The sequence below is a fragment of the Pinus tabuliformis genome, chromosome 6 (assembly GCF_031772625.1).
Source record: "Pinus tabuliformis cultivar Carrire ecotype Pingquan chromosome 6, CPIR1, whole genome shotgun sequence".
Lineage (NCBI taxonomy): Eukaryota > Viridiplantae > Streptophyta > Pinopsida > Pinales > Pinaceae > Pinus > Pinus tabuliformis.
The window spans coordinates 1,120,391,598-1,120,409,227 of record NC_142292.1 but is presented as its reverse complement, the minus strand read 5'-3'; the positions used below and the strand labels follow the sequence as shown (position 1 = coordinate 1,120,409,227).

The 17,630-nt window shown below is 41.6% G+C and overlaps 2 protein-coding genes across 6 annotated transcripts in view; both read right to left on the bottom strand.

Moving 5' to 3' along the window:
- Window positions 1-17,630, bottom strand: part of LOC149262811 (methionine--tRNA ligase, chloroplastic/mitochondrial-like) — a 440,349-nt gene that overhangs the window by 99,593 nt on the left and 323,126 nt on the right. For 4 of the 5 annotated variants that reach the window (XR_016259204.1, XM_089425277.1, XM_089425282.1 and 1 more), the window contains one exon: window positions 10,135-10,263. The exons of the other annotated variant lie outside the window; for it this stretch is intronic. Coding sequence is in view for 3 of the 4 variants with exons in the window: in XM_089425277.1 (XP_089281403.1) it covers window positions 10,135-10,263 (129 nt within the window). In the remaining variant the exon portion in view is untranslated. The remainder of the gene's footprint in view (window positions 1-10,134; window positions 10,264-17,630) is intronic. 5 annotated transcript variants of the gene reach the window in all.
- On the bottom strand, window positions 11,400-12,479 carry LOC149262812 (uncharacterized). Its single transcript, XM_089386560.1, has 2 exons — window positions 11,905-12,479; window positions 11,400-11,782 (listed from the first exon to the last, which is right to left on the bottom strand). The coding sequence occupies exons 1-2, from the start codon at window positions 12,361-12,363 to the stop codon at window positions 11,579-11,581; spliced, it is 663 nt and encodes a 220-aa protein (XP_089242686.1). The 5' UTR covers window positions 12,364-12,479; the 3' UTR covers window positions 11,400-11,578.

Genomic DNA, 17,630 nt, shown 5'->3' with positions numbered 1-17,630 from the left:
GTCGCTTTCTGCAAGGAATAACTTCTGTCACTCGGGACAACTGTTTCTCCTGCAAATGCTTTGCATCAACTGGTGCCTTCAGCTCTCTTTTGATCTGCAACCACCCTCTGATACCATGTTGAAATTCCTAAGTCTAAATCGTTAGAAATTTTATCTATATTCTCTGGTTTATTTCTCCTACTTGTTAATTACGAACAAGTTATTTAAACATATAGATATCGAAATAAACACAAAATAGTCTCAACCATCTATAGATCATCATCTGAAAGAAATAGCAAACACACATGTGACACCATTATTTTTAGACAACTCATCCCCAGAAAAAACCAACTTGGGAAAACCGATGCAGCAATTCAGAGGATTATTTTATTATGAAGTATTTTCTTGAGTACAACTGGGTGCCAAACTAGCTCACCCGAAAGAGAAAAATAACTGGCAGTAATACCTCTCTATTCAGAAGTAGATATTCAGAAAATTTGCCCCATGAAACCCTCTCCAGCACAATTGAAGCACTACATTAGCCCTCCTGGCCTCTGCGTCAGCTCTCCTGGCCTCTGTGTCAGCCTCAAAACCCTCTGCGTTAGCCCTTAGAGGCACTGCGCAGCCTCTACCACTTTTTGTGTCACTCCTACTGCCCTCTGCATGGATGACACAGGCCCTCTGGCCTCTGCACTGTCTCAACTAGCTTCTGAGTGGCCTGCTCTGGCTTCTACTTCTGCATCTACCTCTCTGCCTCTGTGTTGGACTCTGGGCACTATCTCTGCCTCTTTGTCCAGTACTCACTGCCCCTCACTACAAACTGACCACTGATTCGACTTTTCTTAGCAAACCCCGCTCTAGAAAATTGAATCACTAATCACTCTGGTGTGTTCTCCAACTGACCCTCAAGCATCTTCTTATACTTTTCTTGTTGGTCCTTTAGCGGTTGAGATTACATCTCTAGTCAACGACTAAGATTAGATTTGGCTTGATCCATGTCTTTTAGAACCTTCTAACCCAGTTTTATATTAATACCCATTAACATTTTATTTTTCCTAAGTTTAGACTTAGGAACTCCATTAGAAATATTAATTAATTTTAATATCGCCTCAACCGGGTAGAATCTGCCCAAACCATTTCTGGGTCTTGGAGATCTCATGTGCTTTAGCCTCTCCACCAATTTTAATGGCTAGAGCTTATCCGATGCTACCCCAAATCAACACGAGTTGGCCCACTAGCCGATGGGTGTTGTGCTGCTAGTGACGGATGATCGAATGGCTGAGAGGCTCAAGAAGTTTCCCCAAATAGAAGCCCTCTAGGAGTGGTCCTCTCTCTGTTTTGCAACTTTATCTCCTAAAGCATATATTTCTGGCACTTGGCTAAGTCATTCAGGGCTCTCAAGAGGTTGTCGAGAGCCATCTCTTCCTTGCTATTGGGTTCCATCTGGGACATGAGATTCAATGGCACATCTGGGACCTTGGCACATGTTGCAGTGACAATAGGGAGCAATAGTTAGAGAGGATGCTCATTTAGGCATTGCTCGAGGACAAGAGATTTTTGGTACATTGGAGGAGGTTGCCGGTTGAGAATTCTACTTGGGAGGGCGAGCATATACTTGAGCGTCCAACACTGAAGTTGCTTGGGGACAAGCAACATTTGGCAGGGGAGGATTGTCATGTCGCTTCCTAAATTATTTCTGAGCAGTGTTAATTTCTACATTTTGGGGCCAATTTTAGAGGTGATGAGGGCCCATTCGATTTTATTAGGAGGCTAGAGTTAGGAGAAGTTATTTCGATGTGGTTAAGTAAACGTGGGGGCCACCCGTACTAGGAGAATACACATTCCCTAGTTCGATTTGCACGGAGGGGAAATCGATGGTTAGGTGAGGGACCCACGATGGGGGAAAATGGAGGGAAAAGTGCTCCACAAAATCTATATGAGGAAGGAAACTCCCCTCATTTGGATATCTTATCTTTTGACATATTGAACTCAATCTTAGTTGCTCGAGCTGCTTAGCCGAGTTACTGTGCTGTTTAGCACACGAGTGTCTCCGAGCGGAGATCTCTACCATTGCTTCAGTGGACTTTGAGTGCCAGCCTTAGGAGGGAGTTCTTCTTCATCTTAGTTCATAGCAACAATAGCGGGACGAGTTATAGCAGGTGTAAGTCGAGTACCAGCAGCAGGGGGATTTACAGCAGCGTGGAGATTGTGCAGTCAAAGCGTGAGGCACTCTGGGAAGTTGGGGAGACAGGAGCACCCTTTCATCATTTTCAAGAGTATAAAGGTCAGCTACAAACAAGAGGGTCATCCTACACGCAGCTCTTATTTTAGCACATGCGGGACTGCATCATCTCCTCCATGACTGCGCAGTCATTGGAGTGACTCTTTGGGGCAACACCATCCGAGGGAGTTTGGAGTTGGGGTGCTGGGAGATGAATTGGAGAGCCATTTGAGGAGGATTTCTGGAGTTGGGAGAGTAGAGATTGGCATGATTAGTCACAACAACTAAATTCGAAATTCGAGGAGGGCCAACTGTGAAGGGTCAATTTTTTATGGTTAGAACCAAGGGAAACCCTTTCTGGGTTTTTTCGGGTTTTGTGCCAAAATCACACTCCTAATTTTATAGAATTTTTTGGGCAGATCTGAGGGGTCAAACAGAGGTCCCAACTCGCCAACAGCTAGAGGAGCTAAGGGGAATTTGGGCCAAAATTCCGACGTCAACATTTGGCCAATTCCTTCATGGGTTATTCTGTGTTTCTTGCGTAGAGGTCGGTATTAATTTACCAGAATTTTCTAAACAACAGGGAAGGCTCTAACAGCAGATCGTTTTAGGCAGCATCACCTTTTTGGGCAGTAACAACACAACTCTTGGGCCAGATTACCAGTAGGTCTGAGGAGGGTGTTCCATTGTTCATTTTGGGCTTTTGCTAGCTTGCCTAGAGCAAGCCGAGGTGCACACATTCCAAAACCTTGTTGTACACCTCTTCCCATTTAATAAAATGAGTAGACAATGCAGTTTGGTTGCCAATTTTGTGGTTTGATGATCTGATTTAATTTTATTGTGTTGTTTTTATGCTCTGCGTAACACTATTTTTCCTAGTTTGGAACATTACAATCTTAGAGAAGTACTTGGCTCCTCTAAGCTAATCTATCAACTCATCTATGCAGGTAATGGGGTAACGGTTCTTCAATGCCTTCCAATTGAGGGCCCAGTAGTCAATGCACATGCGAAGGGTTCCATCCTTCTTCACCAATACTACTGAAGAAGTGAAGGGACTGGAACTTGGCCTAATATGTCCCAATGCTAACAACTCTTGAATGGCCTTCTCTATCTCATCCTTATAGGCCTTGGGTTGCCTATAAGCCCTGGTGATCACTGCCTGCACCCCCGGCTCCAACTCAATATCTGGTGGCTGCCCTAGTGGAATGTCCCCAAACACAATTGCGTATCTGTTAAGCAAAGCTTGGTGGTGGTGGCTGAACCTGTCCCCCAACCTCCGAAATCCTCAACTCCATTGCCCATACAATGTCCCCATGTCGCAGATCTACCTCCATCCTATGGGATGAGATTGTCTGAGGTGGATAGGACTGCATGCCTCTCAGAACTACCAGTTTTCCATCCAGTCCAATCAACTCCATCTCTGGCTTCCTCCAATCTATAGTGACTCGCCCAAGGGAGTATAGCCATTGGACACCCATCACCACATTGGTGTCTGACACATCAACCACAAAGAAATGGTTCGTCATCGAGTATCTCCCCATAACTACTGTCAAGGCAGGCACATAGCAAGTGCATTGTATGGTGCAGTCACCTGGTACTAGGACTGAAAAGCCCTCAAACTCAGCCATGGTGAGGCCCCTCCTCTGAACCAACTGGGCATCTATGAAGTTGTGGGTAGCCCCACTGTCAACTAGGATTGACACCTGTTGCCCCTGTATGGTGCCTTTGATCCTCAATGTCAAAAATTTGGGAACCCCGCATAAGAAAGCAAGGACTCCCCCGGATGGGGCAAGGGATGCTCCTCCCTATGAAGGTGGTGGTGGTGGCCCTCCATTTGTCGGACTCTCACCATCTCCCACAGCACAATCCAGCAACCTCATCCTCTTGGACACTGTTTGAAAAGACCTCAATATAGTGTGCTTTGCCAACAGTGCACTGATGGCCAGGTGTCCATGGCTCCCTGCATGTGAAGCACAACTTCCTACTCCCAAAGTCCTTTCGTGTCTCATCATTTAGCTGCCCCCACCCTTGTGTGGTCCTCTGAGGTGGAGGTCTAGTCTCATGCCCCCTCTGTGGAAAAGGGGTTCATGCAGGGAAAGGCACTCTAGTCTTGGGGATGGCCTCCAGTAGATCTCTAGTGCACAAAATTGCCTCCTATAGCATGGAGGGTCTACGTGACTTCACCAGTCCACCTAGCGACTCAAGTAAGCCCTCAATGAAGGTGTATACCCTCCTAGCCTCTGATATATCCAGAACCATCACTGATACTCATAAGAACTCTGAGATGTACTGCTCCAGGTTGCCTATCTGGCACAGTTGGGTCAAGTCTCTAAAATGGGCCTTTGGATCTCTCTAGTCAAAACGCTCCACCACCCTCCTGGTGAAGTCCTCATAAGAAGCCATATTGGCATGCCCTAGGGTGGCCAAGCCATGAAACCACCAACCATGGGCTTCCCCCTCCATGTGCAGCGAGGCCATCTTGATGGATTCTTGTTCTATCATCCGGTTGAGCTGGAAGTAGGTATCCATCTTCTCAAACCAAACCCCAACCATGCACTTGGTAGTGCCATCGAAAGTAGGGAAGTACATCCTCCCTATGGTCCTTTGCAACTCATAGTTTTGGGTTCCCTCTCCTCCATAACCCTTGTTCTTCTCACTCTGATTGAGCTTGCAGAAATCTCTGAAAGAGAGTGCTTCCCTGAAGTTTGCATCCATAGATTGCCACTCTCTGAAATGATCTCCCATCTGAATAGGGTCTTCACCCCTTGATGATTCGATTTGTGCCACAAGTACGAAAGAGGCAGTGTGGCACAAGTTAGCCCACTAGCAGATGAGTGTTGTGCTACTGATGAGGGGTGATCGAATGGATGAGAGGCTACAAAAATTTCCCCAAATAGAAACCCTCTAGGAATGGTCCTCTCTCTGTTCTGCAGCTTTATCTCCTCCAACATATCTTTTTGGCCCTTGGCTAAGTCATTCAAGGCTCTTAGGAGGCTGTCAAAAGCCATCTCTTCCCTGCTTTTGGGTTCCACCATGTCCTCCTCTTCTATCACTGCTTCCCCCCTGTCCTCAATGTCTGGAGTAATCTCCAACTCTCTTTCCCTTCTCTGGTACCTCTGGCTTCAGTATGTGATGTTCTGTTGGTCCCCTTCCCTCATAGGAGAAAATCCCCATAGCTGAGCCAAGAACTAGGATTTGATACCACTATAATGTTCCTAAATAGGAATTCAAGTGATATAAAGCATACAATTTGTTCAGCAAAATATAAAAACGATATATATATATATATATATATATATATATATATATATATATATTAAGCACCCATAGAAATGTTGGAAATAATGAACTACTGAGCCATTTTATTACTTCTTTGAGGGAAAAATACAATAGATAATAGAATGGTGCACCTGGGCTTGTCTCAATGGACAAGCATGACCAAACCCAGGTGAGAAATGGTTGAACCGATGATTGCTCCAACTGTTGCAACAATCTGCATTGCGTTGCCCAGAAAACTGCCTTTTCTGCTAAGTTCGAATGGATGGAAACACCACTTCATGTGCTTAGAAAATTATAATATTTGAGCTCCAAAAAAACCCACAAAGGAATTTAGCTAGTTTAGACTTTTGAAATTCGACCCCCAAGGAGCCCAACATCAGCTTAGCTATAAAACTCAACCTGCTGGATTCTGCCTATAAATCCTCCCGAGAAATGTCCCAAAGTGCTGGGTTGACCCCTACTGCAAATACCCTAACTTCTCGAATGAGCTTTCGGGCTGTAGCACCTACTCCTAAGCCCCACGAAAATGTTGGACTGGCCCTCTGCGCTGTCCCCAAGCCCAGTAATTCGAATTCCTAAGATGTTGGCTCTGTTGGCTCCAAAACTCTCAAGAAACGTTGGCCTACCGCTGCTCTCCCAATCCTCTGATCCTCCTGGCAAATGACTGATCGATGGTAGCTCCAACTCCTCCTGCGTATTCTTCAGATGGCTTAGAAATACACACTCCCTGTATGTGGCTGAATGGTAGTGTTGTAACACACTCCCGGATCTCCTGAAATGATGATGGAACTGCCTTCCTAGGAAGGGCATGGAAGGTCCCCCAAAGGAAAGTTTGAAACTCCTGCTTGAGAGATTCGTGGCTAAACAACCGGTTGACTCGGCTAAACAACAGAGTGAACAATCAGGGAATTTCGATTTACAAGGTGAATGAATGCCTACAAATGAGAGCTTCCTCCTCCTTTTATCTTTGTGAGCCTTCCTTGCCTCATGTGGGCCCCTCCATCCAGCGCTTTGAATTCCCTCCAATCCATTCAAATGGCCTAGTTCGAATTCACATGTGGGTGCCCCCCACATTCCACTAGCAACCAAATAAAGTCGAATTTCCTCCTAAGTCCCTAAGTCGAAAATGTTGGGTTCTTTTAATTAGCCAAAATTGTGCAAAATTGTGTAGCAACACCCTATTACAAATGTATTTGAGAAGGGGCATGATAGTCAAAGACCAAGGAAAAACCCCAAAAGGGAGAAAACCCTTTCAAAATTCTTCTACTAGATTGTCATCAAATGTTCAACAAAGAGATACAATGTTCTTATTCATCAACAATGAGTCAAAGTCAAACCTTTGACTATCCAAGGCAACCAACCAATATCCAATCAAAGATGAGCTCAAAAGTCAAATCTAGTCAACATTGAATGAGTCAAATCTACAATTTTGGTCAAAGTCAATAGCAGCAGCAGTGCTAACCAGTGAATGATCAACAATCAACAACCCTCCAAATCAACTCGGTCAACAATCAATAGATGTGGCCTTCTTTGTTGGCCAAAGTCTAATCAAAACAATCAATAAAAGATTGGTCAAAGGAGAGATAAGTTCTGCGGTCAAACTTCAAAAATTATGTGGTCAACTGTGGTCAAGGTCTGCAGTAAACCTTGGTCAAACTGCCCAAAAAACTCTGGCCTCTTGACCAATCAATTTGGCCTTCCAAAACAGAGAATTTTTCCAAGTCAAACGAAGTCTTTCCTCCCTTTGTCAATGTTGGTCAAACAATCTCCAAATAGAAGTCAACGCACTAAAATAGAAAAAGTTTCCTTCCCTTCGTACGTGTGAAGTCAACCTTGCAATTTCAGATGTAGTACAAACCAATCAAGAGAAGAGGGATGTGTGTGATGATGCTCCAAAGTAATGTGACATGAGGTCTATTTATATGTGTCTCAAGGGGGCCAAATTAGCTTGCCCAGGCCGACTTGTACTTTTTGTGCACATGGGGTTTCTTATAAGAAATAATATTTTTCCTTGACCAAATTAAATTCTTCCAAAGGCTAATAGGGGCTTCTCTGCACAAGGAAGGTTGTCCAATGGAGGGGATTTGTCCCTGAGCTACCAAATTAATACATGTGGGTGATACAAAAGTTTGTGGGTTGATCCACCATGGGGTTACATGGTCATGTGGAAGGGATAATAAGGGGGCTAGTCTTCATTATACCCTTTGTGAGGCTGATGATATTGGATCCAAGTGGTTGGACAAATCCTTGTCATGGATATCTTCAACTAGGAGAAGATCTCATCCAATCCCATAGTTGACCTAGAGACCAAAGGCATTCACAAGGAATTTCTCCTAGCTGGACTTGGCAATTGATGGTGCTATCTTAGACAAGAGTGGGGGTGAATAGTCTCTAACTCTAAGCTCATTTCTTGTCCTAAATTACAAGGCTATCCTTGAAGGGGTTGTAATTCGCAACCCGACAATTGAGGAGGTAATTTTGGGCAAAGTTAAGTCACATTTACAACAACCAATTTATTTTAAAAACTTCGAACCCTTTTTCTTTTTATTGTTTAATAAAATGAAAACAAAAAAGCTCATATTGGATTTTTATTTCTAATTTGTATCTTGAGATAGCTAGTTGACCCTTGGGGTTTTGAGCTAAGATTTCCATATTTCATCCAATGGAAAGATATATTTTTCTTTCTAGACTTAACACATGTATTTCATGAAGGAATATTGAACATTTTGTATATCTATAGTAGTCTACAGCAAATCACACACCAGATCCAGCAAATTTCCATGTGCAAGAGACATATCCAAGTAAGTTTTACTCATACAAACCCTCATGTATTTTCCAGATGTGTTTTACAAACATATTTTCAATATTTTGGGGTTATTTAGGATATATTCCAGCCATTAGAAGTTGTACATTTTTTCCATAATAAATTTCTGTATCGTGTCCCAATGGGGATTTGATCTCTGCAACTAGTTTTCAGCTTGCTCAAAATGCAGATTTTATAGCATAACTGAAGCAATGGAGATTATATATTGATATGTTCTTGCTGTCATAGCTTCTCTCACCCCTAGATCATCAATCTAGAGTCTGCATACACTTTTGGGTGGCCCTGAGAAAGGGTTTATGTTGTTGTTTCCTGTGTTTTTTCATATCTGCAGCTAGAGGACAACAAGCATATTTACATAGTATAGCCTCTTACGAAAGGTACAACTCAAAAATATCTTCTGTGCTTGGTTAGGACATTCTTTACTCACTCTTTTGGGTTCATAATTTTTAAAATATCTTCAATTGTGAGTGATTTTAGTTGTTGGTGTGTTATTTTATGGGTTAATATTACTTCCAAATTGGCAAAATTTGCAATAATAAACTCCTATTTTCATCCTACACTCCATTATTGGGCGCTAGTCTACTAATCTCTTCAGTGAAACATCTCCGTGGGTAATCTTCCTATAGTCCTTTAGTAGAGGTTGGGCTTAAAGAGTGGGGACTCGTGCCGAGGTGACAATGGAAACTTGTCCTTTGTGTGTTATCTTAGTGTCTTGTGAGGACCTTGATAAGACTGCTAATTGGGGTGGTAACACTTCCAAAGAAAATTGTTGAAATTTCCCTTAAAACCCTAGGGAATTTTGCTTGATTTGGCCCTAGTTTGCGTGCTAATTTGAGTTTCTGAGAAGGGCATTTAATTTTGATTTAGATTTGAATATTTCATTAGGATAAATTATAAAAAGCAGACTAGGAATCATTCTATTTGTTTTGAAGGAATACCATTGACTTTTTAAGGTTTGAATACCAAGTCAATTTACTCTCTTTGTATCTCTTATTTCGCTGGTTGAATATCTTCAAAAGGGGCTTTAAATGTCTACTTTAGATATGCAATTTACATTAAGACATCATACATACAGGTTCAAACTTTGATTTGGGGATTCTAGGCTCAAAACCCTAGACATCTTACCCTTTCTAGCCCTAGGTTGTCTTTGTTTCATCTTTTGTGAAAGAGGATTCAGTAAACTGATCTAAATCTGGAACTTGACTACAAAAATACATTAAACCATATTCATAGATCATACTGCATAATTCATAAGCAAATCTACTTTGTTCAGCTCATTTCTAATTGATTTACTAGTTTAGGGCCTATTTATCATTGATGTTTCTTGAAAAGGAGGGCTGTTAGATTTTTTCTAATCTGAAATTTCTGTATTAAATATCTTTTAAACAGATTTATAACTTCTCATTTATGTCTTTGAAGCAAATGTGTTGAATTCTATTGCATAATTCTAAGTCTAATTTTATTAATCTTATCCTTGTGTTTGAACTTTGATCAATTAAATTTAAAAGCTAAACCTCATTAAAGTTGTTAACCTAGTAACATTAATCATTGCATTAAATCAGATAATAAAACTAAGTTCTCTCTTCTTCCCACTTAGAACTATAACACATTATGCTTAGTTGACAGGAAGCCACCCTTGATCAGGACCATTCATCATCTAAAATGAGAAAGCCAAAGCCAGTGAGATGACAGTGGTGACTTGCCTAAGTTACCATTGGGTCCTCAACCTTGTGCTTAGAACTTACACACGTAAACCTGGTAGGTAACAAATCTCCCAAATAGTTTGCTTGTATGCTTGCATGTATGTATAAAGATAGGGATAGAAAAATACCCAAGAAAGTTTTTCAAAATCATCCTCGAGATAGCCAAGTTGCAAATATATCTTGCGACATAATCTTGGAACTATTGGTGATAATGCAACAGCTATAATTCTCATTGCTTCTAGTATTACCACTAGGTCCTACATCCAAAGCAACAAAGGAAGCATAAATTTAATTATTTACTTGAATGTGGACAAGAAAAAGTAGAATTTCCCAAATTGCCAATCAGACTCTAAAATTTGCAAGAAATGACAAGATATCATACATCTCTTCTAAATTCAATCATATTAATAAAACAAGCTAATCAAAGACCTCGGTAATTGGAAGATTAACTTCTATACACCCTTTATTTCTTTCTAATTTCAAGAGTAAGATTACAAGCACAAATTAGTTTGTTTGGATCACAAAAGTATACTTGATCAACTCCTTGGAATCATAAAATGAAACAATAAAAGAGCTATTGATTATCAGGTCTGTGAAAAACTATCTAGGCCATTAACCATATTTATCTTCTCAATTAGTAATCAAACTCTCTTCTTTGTAAATACCAAACTTCAAGAAATAAATTCAACGGGAAAGAATGGGATTACTATTGATGTTGAATCCTACATTTCCATCATATGCAATATGATAAAACCTTTGGTGAGTTGAAGAGAGAAAGATATGGTATCTCCTAAGACAACATGCTCAATGGAAGAAACACAAATGGACATGCATAACAAAATCATATCCTTTGGTTGCCTGCCAATATAAAAATTGGGCATCATTTTTTGAAATATACTGGTTATATCCAATGTTCCACCAAGGTTCAGGGACGAGGGGGCGAGGGAGCGAGGGGGCGTGGGAGCGGCCTATGCAAAAGCTCCCCACCATTTTTTAGGAAACGTGGGGGAGCATCAGGGCCAATGTTGCATGAAGCGGGAGCGAAGCGGAAGCGCGAAGCGGAAGCGCGGAGCGCGGAAGCGTCATTTTCCAAAAATCTAGGAAGCGAAGCGTCCGCGGAAGCGTCTGCTATATATATATTTTTTTATATTTTTTTGCATTTATACTCAAAACAAACATCCCAAATACCAAATTAATTGTAGAAGACATGAAAACATGCATATTTTTGCATAAATCAAGATAGATATGGCATCCATGATTCCATTGTAGTTACTAGTATGTACAACAATCATCTATATTCTAGCTATTACAAACATACATCAAATTTTTAAGCATATTATAAAACATAAAACATTTAAGCATATTATAAAACATAAAACATAGAGCATATTATGATTTATCTAGCAAGTGAGCAACTGTCAACATTTGTCATGTCCAAAATTCAAATAATAATGTTTACAAAATATGTCACTTGGTCACCGCCAAGCCAAAAAGGTTCAAAATTCAAATTCACAAGTCTACAAGTCTAATGAGTAATCTATGACAAAAAGAAGTAGATTGTGAATATATCTACTAATCTCTCCTCCTTCCACCACAAATAGAACGTGATGGCGGGCCTCCACGTGGTGGCAATGAAGAAGATGGTCCCTGTGTAAGTCGTGGCACTGGAACTGATGAAGAAGAACCCCCTGCTGTTGGTGTTGAACCATGGAACCTAGGAACCAAGGGACCAGATGGGGGTGGGGGTGGTGGCATATCAACACGGTCATCATCATCCTAGAATCGCTCAAAAAATTCATGCAAAAAAAAAAACACTAGTTAACAAAAAAATTAAAAACATGAATTAGAGAAATGCTTTATAAGGGAAAATTGGAAAATTCATACCACAATGGACATACCTGGATAAGAGCATCCTCTAATTGCTCTAGTCGCAACACTCCATCCTCCAAATTGGGCTCCTCTGGATTCTTGTCCCAAATCAACAAGTCTTTATTAGACTTTGCATCTTCACAGTAATGGGACAACAATCGCAAGTTGTAATGAACATAAACCAAGCTCTCTGCCCGGTCTAAATTCAACCTGTTCCTTTTAACACTGTGGATGAAAGAATAAGAGCTCCAACACCTCTCTGCAGAAGAAGTGTTTACCACCTGTGATAGCACCCACAATGCCAAACTCTGTAGAAGTGGAGTACCCCCTCCATGCATGTTCCACCACTCAAGAGCAGAAAAATGCTCTCGATCTTGAATTGCATGCATGCTCCCAAATGGACCAGTGTTGAGCGTATAGTTGCTCACCTGTCTCCGTACCAATGCAGCCTCCTCATCATCAGGGATTAATCTACTCAATGCAGCCATATATTTTTCGTGAACCTCTCTATCTTGGTGTGGTTTTTTCCTGCTTCCCCCCCCAGGTGCTGGTGTTGAAAGCCATGATGGATGATAGTATTTAGGTGTCAAAACATATGCTAATGCATGCAATGGAATATTTAGCATTTCCCACCGGTTTTGCACCTCTACACGAATATAATTGTACAAGGTGGTATCTCTAGGCTCAACAATGTCTTTAATCTGCCCCAACATGCTATCCATTTGCTCATACACCTCCCCAATTACTGGTCGATCTGAATCTGCAAACTTGATCATGTAATAAATTGGTTTGGTGAATTGCAAAACATATTTAACCTGTGACCAAAAGTAACTGTCAAGAACAGTGTCCTTGACTACATTAGCACCATCTGTGTCAGTGTTAATTTCATCCCATGTTTCAGCACACACCAGATTAGTTAAAGCTTGTCTCACCCTCACTAGCCGCCTAAAGGTGAGGTAATAACTAGCAAATCTTGTCTTTGCAATTTTAAGCAATTGCAACTTGGAGTAAGTGCCATAGAAGTAGTTTACCCTTGTATGCCCTGTGATGAATTTAATGAGCTGCTTCCCTTTCCTGTAAACCTCAGCAATCCACCCACAATCTTTGTGTTTCACAATATCATGCATCAAAAGGTTCAATGTGTGAACCAGGCACCCAGACCAAAAGATGTGTGGATGAGTACGCTCAATAATTTTTCCTGCTGCCTTACAATTTGCTGCATTATCTGTGATCACTTGAACCACATTATTCGGACCAACATCTTTGATTGATTTCAATAGGAGATCTGCAATGTTTTGTGCAGTTGCACTGATGGAGGAGGAGTCATGACATGCAATAAATACTGCACCACTAGAAGAAACACCAAGAACATTTATCAAATGTTGGTTTCTAATATTTGTCCACCCATCTGATACAATGGATACCCCAGAATCCACCCACTCATGTGTAAAACGTGTCAAAGCTCTTTGAACCTTAGCTTTTTCTCTTTCTAATAACATTGTTCTAGCTTTCTCATAGTTGGGGGCCTTGTATCCTTTTGGGGCTTCATTGATGGCCTTTACCATGTCATGCCAATAGGGAGAGCGAAGCACATTGAATGGTACACCGCAAGCACAAAGAAAACGGACTATCTTTCCATCCACATCATCCCTCCCAGCAACATTAAGGAAATCCCCTATTGTTTTTCTACCTCCAGAGGTTGCAGAAGTACCATGAGGAGATGGGCAACTACCAAATTTAGAGGTTGCACTTGATTCAGAATGAGTTTTTTGTTTCTTGTTTTTTTGTTGTGCAGCCATCTCTATTTGGATGTATTTTTTTCTTTGTTCAGTTGAAATGTTTGGGCAAATTTGTACCCCCACAGAACCCTTTTTTTCATCACTGTCCAGCACCCCACAAAGATGCCTCCTCAGACGGGTATATGAACCCGTATATGGTTTTCCTCCATGACAACCATGAGGGCACACAAATTTGTAAGATCCACCACCCTTTCCCCCTTCAAGTTTGGTCACATAGTTCCACAAGGGTGTTGATGTACCTTTCCCATCTTGTGCTTCAGTGTCCCCTTCAAGTTCATCCTCTTCCTCTTCAAACCCTTCCTCCTCATCATACATTGGGTCACTACTATTAGGACCAAGTTCATCCCCTTCCTCTTCCCCTCTATTCCTCACCCTTGCCATCATTAAAACCAAGAGTGGAATGATACATAGAAGCCAAAAGAACACCATCTTGGAATATGGATATAGGTGGTGGACAACCTGTAAATAAAGGAGCAAGTAGAAACAATGGGAAAGAGTAGGAGAGGGAGGAGAAAAATACAATTTTTTTTTCAAAAAAACAAGGGAGTTTGGGGTTTGAACTTACCTCTTTAGCTCTTGTAGATGAAGTCCTCCAAGCTCTTGCTCCAAGCTCCTCCTCCTTCTCCTAGCTCCTCCTTCTTCACTCCTCCAAGCTCTCCTCTCTTCTCCTCTCCTTTCCTCTCTTCTCTTCTCCTCTCCTCTCTTCTCTTCTCCAACTCTCATAAACTCAAAGTGAGAAAATGAGAAGAGAATGGGGGCTTTATTCTTTTCTAAACTCACCCTAAACTCACCCTAACCTCACCCTAACCCACCCCCTCAATGCAAACTCAAGTTAACTTTAAAAAAAATTTAAGTTTAAAACCGACCCGCGCGGAAATTTCCGGAAGCGCCTCCGAAGCGCTCGGGTTGCGTGCGCTTCCGGGCCCGAAGCGTGGCGCTTCCGGATGCCCGAAGCGCCCTCCGAAGCGCGGATCCGGGGCAACGCCACCTAATTTCCAGGAATCGTTTTTAAAAACCGGAATCGCGCTTCGCCTGGAGGTTCCGGAACGCTTCCGTACGGGACGCGATTCCGGCTTAGGATCCGGGGGGGGGCGATTCCTGCAACTATGATCAGGGTCTTAAAAACTTATAAATATAAAATATAATTTATTAATTGAGTCGACTATGACAATTTGGTTTGAATTGAAAAGCTGCAGAGCATGATCATTGATATGAATATCATTTGACATTATCTAAATTTATAATATCATATAAAATAATAAATTTAAAATTCTAATTTATAATCATACATTATGATTAAAGTTTAAAGTTTAAACCATATTGATGTTCCACTTCCTACTATGAACATTGAATATTGAACAACGAATATTCAATATTGACATAAAATTATAAAAGTAAAGTCTGATACATCATACATCAAGAGTCCAAATTTTATAGAATTATAAAAGATTAAAGTCAAGTCTGATACATCAAGAGTCAAAATTTTATAGAGTGAGAATCTGAATAACTGATAACACATATGATAAGAACTGAGAACATCAACATATCAAAAGATAAACAAGCATAATGCAAAATATGCCTGAAGGTAATGCCCCAAGGTAATGCTCAAGAGTCAAGCCTCAAGGTAATGCCCCGCTAGTCTCTGCATCCACTTGCTACATGAATAAATCAGGATCAACCATATCACCATCTGAATCTAAATCACTAGCATTCTCAAACATGCTAAGTGGCACACCAACCAACCCCATCTGTCTCTCATCAAGTCTCTCCTCCATATCTACCTATGCATCATCCTCTGGATCAACATCCCATCGTGTTGCTGGTCCCTTCAAATACTCAGGTGTCTTCTTATGCTCAAGACGTAGGGCACTGTGCACAGCAACTAACTTCTCCGCTCTCCTAGAGGTAAGCTTGTTCCTCTTGACAGAGTGGATGAAGCTATATGTGGACCAATTCCTCTTTGCTGCAGAGGAACTAGCAATCTGAGACAACAAACGCATGGCTAGATCTTTGAGCTCTGGAGCACCATCCCCATGCATCCTCCACCAACCAATCGAGTCATCTTCGGCTAGATCTATGCAATCTGCCCGAGCACCACATGTGTTGAAGGGGCCACTAAGAGATGCAAACTGAAAAAACTGTCTTCAAAATTTTGACCCCTCCTCCTCACTATACATCTTTGCAATTGCATCAAGGAAGCCTTTCTTTACCTCTGGATCATCAATAGGAGGCACCCTCCCAGGTCTCTCAACATACCATTTTGGGTTTAACGCATATGCTGCCATGTGCAAAGGTGTGTTCATGCAATCCCACCTACGCTGAATGATGGGTCGAATCTGGGAAGTATAGAACTCTAATGAGGGCTCCCTCTGCTGAATGGCTACCTTCACACGACCCAACATGCTATCAAAGGTCTCATAAATTTCTCCAAGACTAGGAGCATCTGAATCAGTGTAACGAAATCCACAATAGGGCCTAAGAATGACACCAAATAAGAACAATCTGCCCACCAATCTCTGCGTGAGCCCTTCTGGCTCAGCGTCAAGCTTTGCGTGGGCCCCTCTTTGCAGCTTATCCTAGGTCCTAGAGAAGATTCTCCAACCCAACTATCCCTGCCCTTCACTGCAATAGCTCACTATCGAAAATGTCCCAGTAGCTCCTCTGCCCTGATTCAAAAAATCGAACTTCTGAACTCTCTGTGTGTTTTTCCAAGTGACCCTCAAGCCTCAAATAATCTCCTCGTTGACATTCAATGACCCAAATTAGAAGCTAATCAATGGCTAAGATCATTTCTGCTTGATCCTCATCTGTTAAGTTATGGTATGTTCTACGCTTAGAGCAGTTTACTTCTTTTTATTATTATAATCCACAAATTAGCAATCACATGTACCTTAATTAAAATGCAAATAGAACATTAAACGATCGGCAGAAAACAAGCCAAGCCAAGAGACACAAGATGTGGCAGCTAGCCAGGGACAAACCCTAATATGGGGAAACCCTTTGACCAAATCTTGTTTTATCTTCAATAATTCAGCAGAGAGAAATAGTACAGAAATCTGATTTACATCAATAGTAGCAAACCCTAGATCAACCCTCAACTAGGGCCGACAATATCTTGCAAACCGACCGTTGGATCGGCTTGATTCCTTCACCAAAAAATGTGGCCTTTTGAGGAGAGTCAGTTCCACGTACAACGCAGTTCTGAGAGAGAGAAAGATGGTCAACGCTGGTCAAACTTCCGATCTGTAGTTGCAGTCCTAAATCTGCGTCCGTCCTTCCACACGTGTGAGAGAAGAGTCTCTTTCTGCGCAATTGGAGAAGAGCCTCTTTAATGCGCAGGAGAGAGAGAGAGAGATGTGATGAGATGAGTGTATCCAAATGAGTAAAAGACCTCTTGTATTTATATACAAATGTTGATGATTGAATAGATGCAACTGTTGGGCTTCTGAGCCCACATGAGTTGCTTGTCGGCTTGATAATTATTTCATAATCAAAATAAAATCATATCTCCATAAATACTTATTGGAATCGGATGATCTTTAGATCAATCCTACACCTCTCAACGAGAGGAATCTAATAAAAATATTATCAGACATGAATAAGATGACCCACATGGAGTTTGGCCCTAGTTGCCAATTTAACTCTCCCTCTCAACTACGGAGAACTCCATCTACAATTTGTTTGTCGATCGCTACTATTCATCCATCAAATGCATTGCCCTATACAGCTTGACCCCTGCTTTGCTCTGCTCTGCTCTGTTCTGCGTTGCTCTGCTTTGTCCAAATTATGAAGAAGAAGAAATGATCGAGGATGTATCATACTGACTCAAAGTCAGTCTTAGAGTGTGTACCACTGGTCCCAGACCAGTCCTCAACCGACCCGAAGTCAGTGTCATAGTGGGTACAACTCCTACCACTGGTCCCAGACTAGTATCATCTTCCACTGACGCAAAGTCA